Source organism: Bombina bombina, chromosome 6, assembly GCF_027579735.1.
Source record: "Bombina bombina isolate aBomBom1 chromosome 6, aBomBom1.pri, whole genome shotgun sequence".
Classification (NCBI taxonomy): domain Eukaryota; kingdom Metazoa; phylum Chordata; class Amphibia; order Anura; family Bombinatoridae; genus Bombina; species Bombina bombina.
Window position 1 is genome coordinate 82,129,176 of NC_069504.1, and position 13,006 is coordinate 82,142,181.

Genomic DNA, 13,006 nt, shown 5'->3' on the forward strand with positions numbered 1-13,006 from the left:
TAAATAATGAAAAGGACCCTGTACCAGCAAATCCCTGCGACAGGGTAACCTCCATGGAGGAGACGATGACATCCCCACCAGATCCGCAAGCCACGTCCTCTGCGGCCACAATGGAGCAATCAGAATAGCTAAAGCTTGCGCCTGCTTGATGCGGGCCACTACACGAGGTAGAAGTGGCAACAGTGGAAAAATGTAAACTAGGTTGAACCCCCAAGGTACCGACAAGGCATCTAACAGCTCTGCCTGGGGATCCCTGTACCGCGACCCATATCTGGGAAGTTTGCAATTGAGTCTGGATGCCATGAGATCTATCTCCGGAGTCCCCCATTCGTGAGAAATCTCCGCAAACACCTCGGGTGGAGAGACCATTCCCCTGGATGGTAGGATTGCCTGCTGAGAAAACCCGGAATGTGGATTGTTGAGAGCGAGCAGTTGTGGGACTCTGCCCATTCCAATATCCGAGAAACCTCCCTCATCGCTAGGGAGCTTCTTGCCCCCCCCCCCGATGGTTGATTTAAGCCGCCGAGGTAATGTTGTCTGTCTGGAATCTGATGAAGCTGAACGATCCCAGAAGAGGCCACGCCTTCAGAGCATTGTAGATCGCTCGAAGTTCCAGAATATTGATTGGGAGGAGAGACTATTCTCAAGACCATCTTCCCTGTGCCATCCTGGCACCCCCAAACAGCTCCCCATCCTGCCGGACTTGCGTCTGTGGTCACAATCTCCCAGGACGGTCTCAGGAAGGATGTTCCGGAGGGATCCACCAAGAGAGGGAGTCCCTCGTCCGATCGTCCAAAGAAATCTGTTGGATAGATCTGAATGATCGACGTTCCACTGTCTCAACATGCACAACTGAAGAGATCGGAGATGAAACCTGGTGAATGAAATGACATCGATGCTGGATACCATGAGCCCGATCACCTCCATACTCTGAGCCACAGAGGGACTGGAGGGCAAGACAGGTGGACGCAATCTTCCTGAAATATCCTCATGGATATAAAATCTATTATCGTTCCCAGGAACTCCACTCTGTTGCTGGGAATCAGGGAGCTCTTTCCTGAGTTTATCTTCCAACCATGAGATTGTAGCAAAAGCAGAAGGGCCCTCGATTGGTCCTCTGCGAGATTGGACGGCGCCTGGACTAGGATATCATCCAGATAGGGCGCTACTGCAAGTAGTGCTCCCAGAACCTTCGTGAAGACTCTCGGGCCGTCGCCAGAACAAAGGGAAGGGCCACAAATTGAAAATGTTGGTCCAGAAACGCATATCTCAGGAACCTGAAGTGATCCCTGTGGATTGGCACATGAAGGTAGGCATCCTTCAAGTCTATCAACGTCATGAACTGACCCTCTTGAACTAGGGCCAGAATAGATCTGATTGTTTCCATTTTAAACGATGGAACAGCCAGAAACATTTTAGGTCTAGAATCGGGCGGAACATGCCCTCCTTTTTTGGGAACACGGAAAGGTTTGAATAGTACCCTAGACCCCTTTCTGCTGGGAGTACTGGTACAATAACTCACAGAGAAGAGAAATCCCTCACCCAGTCTAGAAAAGTTTCTCTTTTCTGGTCTGGAAGACAGATTTGACAGGAGGAATCTGCCCGTGGGCGGATGAGTTCTGAACCCTATCCTGTATCCCTGGGCGACAACCTCCAGAACCCAAGGGTCCTGAACGTCCTGCAACCAGGCCTCTGAAAAGAGAGATAATCTGCCCCCTACTTGGTCCCGAGACCGGTCAGGGCCACCCCTTCATGCCGACGTTGTTTCGGCGGGCTTCTTGTTCTGCTTGGACTTGTTCCAAGATGGAGCTGGCTTCCAAGCACCCTTGGACTGATCCACTTTTGCAGCGGGCTGCTGGCGTTAGGCCTTGTCCGCACGAAAGGGACGAAAAGTAGATCCCTTAGGTTTAACCTTCTTATCCTGCGGTAGGAAACCTTAGCATTCAGTTGAATAATTTGCATATTGGCATCACAAATAAAAGAATTGGCTACCCTCAAGGCCTTGTCTCCTGAATTTCGCAGAGGGGAATCTCCCTCTTGACCATATCAGAGATTTGCACCAATATGTCGCAGCTCTGGCAACCGCCACTGCTGCCGGTTGAAAAACAAACCCAGTGGGTTGAAACATCTTCCTCAACATGTTTTCTAACTTTTTATCCATGGGCTCTTTGAACAACAAACTATCCTCAAGAGGAATCGTCATTCGCTTGGCGAGCGTAGAGATAGCACCATCCACCTTAGGGACGGTCCCCCACAGCTCGAGTTGAGAGTCCGGGACGGGGAACAGTTTCTTAAAGGAAGAAGGGGAAAAGGAAGAACCTAATCTCTCCCATTCATTCTTAATAATATTAGCCATCTTAACAGGAACCGGGAAGGTTTGAGGTACCACCCTGTCCTCATACACTTTATCAAGCTTAGGAATCGAAAGTTCCTTCAGTAGTTTTGGTTCCGGAACCTCGACAGTAGCAAGCACCTGCTTCAGCAAAAAGCGCAAATTTTCCATCCTAAAGTGAGGCTCCTCTGCAGACGGAGCTTTAAATGACATGGATTCTGACCCAGAAGGAACGTCTTCTGAAGAGTCGGAGTCGGGGGATAACCTTTCCGAGATAACCATAGGAGTATATGACTCCTAGGCCGGATCGCCATATTTTACCCTAAGCTTGCGCTTAGTAGAATGTGGTAAGGCACTAATCACCTTCGAGAACGCCGTTTGTAGTTGATCCGCAAAGTCTGACGGCCAACGGATTTCCCCCAAAGGAGAGATAGACATGCCCTGGGGTGCTGCATATGTACTCAGAGATGAATGTAGGGGATGCACCTCATGGGACGGAGAGCCTTCAGAGGTGGACGGCTCAGTAGTACTAGACATTCTCTTCTTTCGAGAAGCCGAGACCATATCAAGATAAGGGGAACATAGTTGAGTAGGCGGATCTACCGGAACCGGCTCACAATAAACACAGGTACTAGACTTAGATAAAGAGGGAGTACCCTCTAACACGTCAGAGTCCTCCATAGCTTGCAGCCTTGTTACGGACTAGTATAATATATAAACAATGGCACCTTTATAACCTCCAATGGCCGGGGCACTCGCCACCTTCTAGAACTCGGACCACAGAAACCGTTACATCTCCTGCACCGTCAGTCCAGCAAGCTGAGAGTTCCGAAATTCTCAGAGCAGAAGAAATAGCAACAAGAAACAAAACCTTCCAAGATAACATCTTTATATCTAAGGAATGCATAGGTTCAAACTGAGCCCGCTGTAAAACTCTAACAACAAGGTTAAGACTCCAGGGAGGAGTAACGGACTTAAACACAGACCTGATCCTAACCAAGGCCTGACAAAAGGATTGCATGTCTTGCGCATCCGCCAAACGCTTATGCAATAAAATAGACAACGCAGAAATATGACCTTTCAGAGAACTAGCTGACAAACCCTTCTCCAGACCCTTCTTGAGAAAAGACAAAATCCTAGGAATCCTGACTTTACTCCAAGAGTAGCCTCTGGATTCATACCAATACAGATATTTATGCCATATCTTATAGCAAATCTTTTTTGTCACAGGCTTAAGAGTATGAATCAGGGTCTCAATGACTGACTCTGAAAACCCACGCTTAAATCAAGCGTTCAATCTCCAAGCAGTCCGCTTCAGAGAAACAAGATTTGGATGAAGAAAAGGACCCTGAAGTAGAAGGTCCTTGCTCAGAGGGAGTCTCCAAGGAGGTAGAGACAACATTTCCACTAGATCTGCATACCAGATCCTGCGAGGCAATGCCAGCGCTATGAGAATCACTGACGCCCTCTCCTGCTTGATCTGAGCAATGACTCTTGGCAGGAGAGCGAACAGAGAAAATATGTAAGCTAGACTGAAATTCCAAGGGACCTCCAGAGCATCTATCAAGAAAGCCTGTGGATCCCTTGACCTCGAGCCGTACCTCAGAAGCTTGGCATTCTCCTGAGAAGCCATGAGATCCAGTTCTGGCTGCCCCAATTGAGGATTAAACTGGAAAATACTTCCGAATGGAGTTCCCACTGCCCCGGATGAAAGGTCTGTCGGCTCAGAAAATCCACCTCCCAATTGTCCACTCCTGGGATGTGGATCGCAGAAAGATAAGTTGTGAGACTCCACCCACTGGATTATCTGGGCCATCTCTGTCATGGCCAAGGAACTCTGAACTCCCCCCTAGTGGTTGATGTACGCCACCAATGTTATGTTGTCTGATATGAAACGTGATAAACCGGGCTAAGGCTAACTGAATCCAGGCCAGTAGAGCATAGAAAATCGCTCTGTTCTAGAATGTTTATAGGGAGAACTGACTCCTCTCGAGTCCAAAGATCCTGAGTCTTCAATGACCCCCAAATTGCTCCCCAACCTAGAAGGCTGGCATCCATGGTTATGATCACCCAGGAAGGTCTGCGAAAGCAAGTTCCCTTGTGGAGGTGTTCCTGTGACAACCACCACAGAAGAGTCCCTTGTTGCCTGATCGAGAACTATTTGCAGAGACAGATCCGCATAGTCTGAGATGGAACCGAGCAAATGGAATGATGTCCATGGAAGCTACCATCAGACCAATTCCCTTATACATAGAGCCACTGATGGACAAGACAAGAGCCGAAGATCTTTATTTTTCTGACCTCTGTCAGAAATATCTTCATTAGTAGGGAGTCTATTATGGTCCCTAAAAACACTACTCTTGTGTCTGGAATCGGAGAACTCTTTCCCAGATTCACCTTCCAACCTTGGGAGCGAAGAAAAGAGAACAAGATCTCCGTATGAGAGTTTGCTTGATGAAAAGACGGCGCCTGAACCAGAATGTCATCCAGATAAGGCGCTACTGCAATGCCCCGAGATTGGATCACTGCTAAAGGAGCCCCCAGGACCTTTGATTCTGGGAGCTATGGCAAGGCCGAATGGAAGAGCCACAAACTGAAAGTGCTTGTCTAGAAAAGCGAATCTCAGAAACTTATGATGATCCCTGTGGATGGGAACATGAAGGTACGCATACTTTATGTCTATGGTTGTCATGAACTGACCCTCTTGAACCAAAGAAAGAATGGAACGTATAGTCTCCATCTTGAAGGACGATACTCTGAGGAACTTGTTTAAACACTTTAGGTCTAAAATAGGTCTGAAAGTCCACTCTTTCTTGGAAACCACAAACAGATATGAATAAAATCCCAGACCCTGTTCCTGCGGAGGAACTGGAACTATAACTCCCAGGGCAAAAAGATCCTTGATACAATTTAAAAACGCTTCTCTCTTTATCTGGTCTACAGATAATCTTGAGAGAAGAAACCTGCCTCTGGGAGGAAACGTCTTTAATTCTATCTTGTACCCCTGAGATACAATTTCCATCTCATATCCAAGCCTGAGCAAATTGAGAAAGCCTGCCCCCTACTAGATCCGTTCCTGGATCGGGGGCCGACCCTTCATGCTGACTTGGAGAGAAGCGCTCAACCTGGGAACGAACAATAGCATAATAGCTTGTTCTATGGCTAGTTACCACCCTAGAAGCAGCCTCTTTTTGATCAATATGTGCCTTTCACAGAGGAGAACTTTCCTGTAGCATATCAGTCTGATCCTGACTTAATAGTGCAGTCCAGCCCCGAAATACCAGGCAATCCCTCTCTGAACGAGAGAAACGGCAAAACCCCAGACGTACGTTTCGGCCTATTGTGGGCCTCGTCAGTGAGGTGCAACCATATCCCTCTAGGCACACTGACACCTCACTGACGAGGCCCACAATAGGCCAAAACGTACGTCTGGGGTTTTGCTGTTTCTCTCGTTCAGAGAGGGATTGCCTGGTATTTCGGTGCTGGACTGTACTGTGAAGTCAGGCTCAGACTGATATGCTACAGGAAAGTTCTTCTCTGTGAATGGCACATATTGAGCAAAAAGAGGCTGCTTTTAGGGTGTTAACTAGCCATAGAACAAGCTATTATGCTATTGTTCGTTCCCAGGTTGAGCGCTTCTCTCTTTTTATTTATTCCTTTTGCGTTTTCCCTGCAGCATAGGAAAAGCAAAACAGCAAGAAGCCTTCTAAACAGCAGAGCCATCTGAAATATGCGCACCTCACTCTACAAGAAGTGAAGAAAAGCGCCAAAAAAAGTTCTGACATTAAAGAATCAACCTCCCTAAAAGGGGCGGTCCTACAGCTAACAAAAATGCCTTTTTATTTTTTAAAACAACTTTCTTGAAAACAGGCTTAAAAACAAACCATAAAACCCCCAATAAAAGTACATAGCCCGTTACTAAAAACGGATCCTCACTGAGCCATCAATAAAACAGGAATAATAAAAAAAACGTCCCTGCAGCATTTCAGCTGAATAAGTGCCACATTTTCCCCTGCTTACATAGAGCATAAAACTGGCACTTACCTTAACATTTATCTGTCCGGCAGTAGGACAGCTCACCTGGTTTGAGGGGATGCCATCCCTCACATGGACCTGTGGAAATACAGAAAGACTGAGTAAACCTACTCAGGCTATCTAAATAGGGCAGCAAAATGTTTTGGGAAAACGCAGTGAGGATTGTACCCCACAAGTTCCCAACTGCTCAAAAGCCACCACTGCCCTACTGAAGAGACTGACATGAGCTAAGGCTAGACCCTTTAGAACGATCAGAGCAAACCTACTCTGATCTACAATCAAGATTTTATTTATTTTAAAAGCAGACACCAAAATTTCACCTGCACCGCAGGCAAAGAGAATGACTTGGGATTATGGGTAAGGGAAGTGACGTATATAGCAGCTTTGCTGTAGTGCTCTTTGCCTTCTCCTGCTGGCCAGGAGTGATATTCCCACTAGTAATTGATGATTCCGTGAACTCACCATATCTTAGGAAAGAAAATCCCAATTTTTCTCTTAAAGGGACATTAAACACAAAATACATTTTATAAGCATAGCATTGAGGTTATCCCGCACTTCCCTCTAATCATCGGTGCCGCCATGTTGAAATCTATCATTCACTACATTCTAGTGCTGTGTTTGCACATGTGCAGCATCACTTCTTAAGATCCTGCAGTGAAACCTAGGTTCCATAATAGCTGCACCCATAATTAGAGGGGGTGCATGAGTGTTTAGTGTCCCTTTTATAAATACTCAATAGAAAAAAAGTTTTTTTTCTTTTTTTCTAATGGTTGTCACAGGTGGTGTGATGTGAGTGCTATACTGTCAGCTCTGATTGGCCAAACCATGAAATTCCTGAGCCAATAATTGAAACCCATTATCACACAGGAATAAACTCCTTTGCCTCCGCCCTTGAGTATACATTTATACATTTTGGAAAACTAGGCTTCTTCTTTTTTTTTTAAAGATATGAATACCCTGTCTGTAATATTTCCTATTTCTGTTCCTGAACAACCATCAAACCGAGGCTCCAATCTGTCACCTTAAACCACTGTCCTCAGGCCTCCCAAACAGGACAGGTTTTCAGGATTACATTGAATGAGAGCAGGTAAAATAACCATGGTTACTAATCAGCTGATTATATCACCTGTGCTCCAGTTCAGATTTCAGGTTTGAAAACCAGTGCCTTAATCCTACAGTTGCATAAAATATTTTTTGATCTTTTTTTTTTCTCCTTGTACCAATCGCATCAGTTGTTTTTTTACAAGTATACAATTGCATTATTTCAAATATCAAAAAGTGCTTTATGCTATAAACTACCAAGCAATCATGCACTATTCTCACCAGCTCCCTATTAATCCCAGGTGTTAGCATCTCCAAATTAGGTTGTGTTTTTTTTTTAGCACAGTTATGCTATAATTCCCAAATAGGGGTTAAATACATAGCTAAAGTAGTGCTTACGATCCCCATTCCATGCATATTCCACTCCTAATTGGCTCACTCACTGTATCCTGCTCAGGTTGTCAGAATGTTACTGTGTGTTTAACCTCTCGGCAGGAGTTGAACACATAATGAGTATCAGGACAAAAATATCTTGCTCTTACAAATCAGGGCATTTCATTTTTTGCATTGGAATGTCCCTTTAAAGCAACATGTATGTTGGGTGGAAATGTGAGGGGCTGGCTTGGACTGGTCCACAGTTTAGTTTTTATAAAGTAAGATAAAAGGGACATTCTTGTCGTCACGCTTACAATACGCACATAAGCAAAACATGCTTTTACTGTGCGTGGGATGTACACTGCCTATGTCTGTACACACAGTGCACGTGGCTGCATCTGCTTTGTGTCATTGCCCTCTCTCTTAAGCACTGATACATTTGTTCTACATGTTGTCTCAGAAATGCCTTTAAAAGGGACATTAAACCCCAAATTTTCTTTCATTATTCAGATAGAGAATACAATTTTTACAAAGTTTCCAATTTACTTCTATTATCAAAAAGGTTTCATTCTCATGTTATTCTTTGTTAAAGAGATGCCTAGGTAGGTAGCGTGCACATGCCTGAAGCACTACAGGACAGGAAATAGTGCTCCTGCTAATGTATAACATTGTTGCAAAACGTCTGCTATATAGTGCTGTAGACACGTGCACACTCTTAAGCTTGCATTTCTGCTTTTCAAATAAGAATAACAAGAAAACTAAGAAAATATGATAATGGAAGTAAATTAGAAAGTTGTTTAAAATATTATGTTCTATCTAACTCGTGAAAGGGAAAAAATGGGTTTTACGTCCCTTTAATGTACATATCAAATGTGGCCTCTACTAAATATCAACTAGTGTGTTACATAATTTACCAATTGTTATTGAAACCAGAGGATTCTAAATAAAGACCTTGCACAGCAACACCGAGAGTGTACAGTTTTACATTGTGCCCCCGGGTGAGTTAAATCATCTCCTGAACATAACATAAATCTGGGAAAACCATGACGATGAGGGCGTATTAGTAACACAGCTGTAATCCGGTGTCACTGCTTCCTTTGCACAGGAGAGGGCGTATTAGTAACACAGATGTAATCCGGTGTCACTGCTTCCTTTGCACAGGAGAGGGCGTATTAGTAACACAGATGTAATCCGGTGTCTCTGTTTCCTTTGCACAGGAGAGGGCGTATTAGTAACACAGATGTAATCCGGTGTCACTGCTTCCTTTGCACAGGAGAGGGCGTATTAGTAACACAGATGTAATCCGGTGTCTCTGCTTTCTTTGCACAGGAGAGGGCGTATTAGTAACACAGCTGTAATCTGGTGTCTCTGCTTCCTTTGCACAGGAGAGGGCGTATTAGTAACACAGATGTAATCTGGTGTCTCTGCTTTCTTTGCACAGGAGAGGGCGTATTAGTAACACAGATGTAATCTGGTGTCTCTGCTTTCTTTGCACAGGAGAGGGCGTATTAGTAACACAGATGTAATCCGGTGTCTCTGCTTCCTTTGCACAGGAGAGGGCGTATTAGTAACACAGATGTAATCTGGTGTCTCTGCTTTCTTTGCACAGGAGAGGGCGTATTAGTAACACAGATGTAATCTGGTGTCTCTGCTTCCTTTGCACAGGAGAGGGCGTATTAGTAACACAGATTTAATCCGGTGTCTCTGCTTCCTTTGCACAGGAGAGGGCGTATTAGTAACACAGATGTAATCCGGTGTCTCTGCTTTCTTTGCACAGGAGAGGGCGTATTAGTAACACAGATTTAATCCGGTGTCTCTGCTTCCTTTGCACAGGAGAGGGCGTATTAGTAACACAGATGTAATCCGGTGTCTCTGCTTTCTTTGCACAGGAGAGGGCGTATTAGTAACACAGATTTAATCCGGTGTCTCTGCTTCCTTTGCACAGGAGAGGGCGTATTAGTAACACAGATGTAATCCGGTGTCTCTGCTTTCTTTGCACAGGAGAGGGCTTATTAGTAACACGGATGTAATCCGGTGTCTCTGCTTCCTTTGCACAGGAGAGGGTGTATTAGTAACACAGATGTAATCCGGTGTTTCTGCTTCCTTTGCACAGGAGAGGGCGTATTAGTAACACAGATGTAATCCGGTGTCTCTGCTTTCTTTGCACAGGAGAGGGCGTATTAGTAACACAGATGTAATCCGGTGTCTCTGCTTTCTTTGCACAGGAGAGGGCGTATTAGTAACACAGCTGTAATCCGGTGTCTCTGCTTCCTTTGCACAGGAGAGGGCGTATTAGTAACACAGATGTAATCCGGTGTCTCTGCTTTCTTTGCACAGGAGAGGGCGTATTAGTAACACAGATGTAATCCGGTGTCTCTGCTTCCTTTGCACAGGAAGAGGGCGTATTAGTAACACAGATGTAATCCGGTGTCTCTGCTTCCTTTGCACAGGAGAGGGCGTATTAGTAACACAGATGTAATCCGGTGTCTCTGCTTTCTTTGCACAGGAGAGGGCGTATTAGTAACACAGATGTAATCCGGTGTCTCTGCTTCCTTTGCACAGGAAGAGGGCGTATTAGTAACACAGATGTAATCCGGTGTCTCTGCTTTCTTTGCACAGGAGAGGGCGTATTAGTAACACAGATGTAATCCGGTGTCTCTGCTTCCTTTGCACAGGAGAGGGCGTATTAGTAACACAGATATAATCCGGTGTCTCTGCTTTCTTTGCACAGGAGAGGGTGTATTAGTAACACAGATATAATCCGGTGTCTCTGCTTTCTTTGCACAGGAGAGGGCGTATTAGTAACACAGATGTAATCCGGTGTCACTGCTTCCTTTGCACAGGAGAGGGCGTATTAGTAACACAGATGTAATCCGGTGTCACTGCTTCCTTTGCACAGGAGAGGGCGTATTAGTAACACAGATGTAATCCGGTGTCTCTGCTTTCTTTGCACAGGAGAGGGTGTATTAGTAACACAGATGTAATCCGGTGTCTCTGCTTCCTTTGCACAGGAGAGGGCGTATTAGTAACACAGATGTAATCTGGTGTCTCTGCTTCCTTTGCACAGGAGAGGGCGTATTAGTAACACAGATGTAATCCGGTGTCTCTGCTTCCTTTGCACAGGAGAGGGCGTATTAGTAACACAGCTGTAATCCGGTGTCTCTGCTTCCTTTGCACAGGAGAGGGCGTATTAGTAACACAGATGTAATCCGGTGTCTCTGCTTTCTTTGCACAGGAGAGGGCGTATTAGTAACACAGATGTAATCCGGTGTCTCTGCTTCCTTTGCACAGGAGAGGGCGTATTAGTAACACAGATGTAATCCGGTGTCTCTGCTTCCTTTGCACAGGAGAGGGCGTATTAGTAACACAGATGTAATCCGGTGTCTCTGCTTTCTTTGCACAGGAGAGGGCGTATTAGTAACACAGATGTAATCCGGTGTCTCTGCTTTCTTTGCACAGGAGACTGTTATCAGCGCATTTGTCTTTCCTCAACAACCTCCAAAACCAGTGAATGTTTTCTTTGCAGTCTGCATCCTCTTGTGCTCTATTACTGCACTTATACTTGTAAGTATCTCAGCCTGACCGTACAAAACCTGTGTGTTTGTGAAGACCTGTGCAGCATAATGACCATATTTATAGAATAAGCTAAAGACTCTTGAACAGGGGCGGGTGGTTTATAATATTTTGTCCTTTTTGAGATAAGTATATTGCGTAGTTTAGTTGCTACTCCACTTGTATGTATTTAATTGAGACACAGAGATCATCATCCGCCACTAGCCTCTTGTCTCTACGGCTCAAAAAAGCACCTAGATTGTAATTTCCCACAGGACCTGTGTCCACGGCTCCTTCTGTTATCATTGTTTGTTTAGTTCTGTTATAATGATGTACTTATCATACTCATAGAAAATGGTAATGGTTAAAAGGAAACTCAAGTCAAAATTCAACTTTCATGATTCAGATAGAGCATGTGATTTTAAACAACTTTCAAATTTACTTACATTAACAAAATGTGCACAGTCTTTTTATATTTACACTTTTTGAGTCACCAGCTCCTACTGAGTCTGTGCAGGAATTCACAGAATATACCGATATGCATTTGTGATTGGCTGATTAGTGTCACATGATACAGGGGGAGGGGAAATAGACATAACTTTGAAATTTGTCAGATAAAAACCTACTACTCAGTTGAAGTTCAGACTAAGTGCTATTGCATTGTCTTTTTATCATGCATTTGTTGATTATGCAAATCTACTGTGTTTACTGGTCCTAAGGTGTAATGTGCAATTTCTGATGAATTACTAGACAGTGTTCTCCCTGGAATCCCGTTTAATTTGCAAATTACCCAACTTATTTTAATAACAACCCAGCAAATATTAAAAGGACACTGAACCCAAATTTTTTCTTTTGTGATTCAGATAGAGCATGCAATTTTAAGCAACTTTCTAATTTTAATCCAATTATCAAAATTTCTTCATTCTCTTGGTATCTTTATTTGAAAAGCAAGAATGTAAGTTTAGATGCCGGCTCATTTTTGGTGAACAACCTGGGTTGTTGCTGATTGGTGGATAAATTCACCCACCAATAAACAATTTCTATCCAGGGTCCTGAACCAAAAATTGGCTGGCTCATTAGCTTAGATGCCTTAGAACATCAGAAAGGCGTTAAAGTTAAACCAAAATGAAGCTAATAATGTTTCCTTCATAAAGTGGTAATAGTCCACGAGCCATTCAACTCCTGGCCACTCGGAGGAGGCAAAGCTTCCCAAAACTCCAAGAACACTTCATCCCTCCCACCTCCCAGGCATGTCAGTCTTAATCTTTGCCTCACAGGAGGAAGGCGATTCTTTGTTGAGTCCTCAGACTGATTTAAGGCCCATTCCCCACACCTCATCTCAGAGAGCTGCTACCGAAAGACAGAAGGGAGATTGGAGTATTGGGCAGAGACACAATTACTCCCAGTGAAGGAGTTAATCATGAGCCTGCCATGGGTGTCGCGGAGACAGACCCCTTAGCCTTCTCCTGTTGGGTCGTAACTATACATCTTAAATAAATCCTCTGCTGTAATGTGCTCAGCACTGAATGAGCTGTCTACTGTAAGCATTCATTTCTGCTGCTGGTAAGCACAGTGGATAAGGTGCTCGTCCGGTAAGAATGGAACACATTTGCACTCATTGCCCACAGGCTACTATCAGGTACATTTGTTATATAACATCATAGCCAGGGG

General features: G+C 44.5%; 1 protein-coding gene across 2 annotated transcripts in view; it reads left to right on the forward strand.

The window, feature by feature from the left end:
* TMEM243 (transmembrane protein 243) overlaps positions 1 to 13,006 on the forward strand; it is a 99,522-nt gene that overhangs the window by 45,076 nt on the left and 41,440 nt on the right. For both annotated transcript variants that reach the window (XM_053716502.1, XM_053716503.1), the window contains exon 4: positions 11,243 to 11,347. In XM_053716502.1, the coding sequence (XP_053572477.1) occupies positions 11,243 to 11,347 (105 nt within the window). The remainder of the gene's footprint in view (positions 1 to 11,242; positions 11,348 to 13,006) is intronic.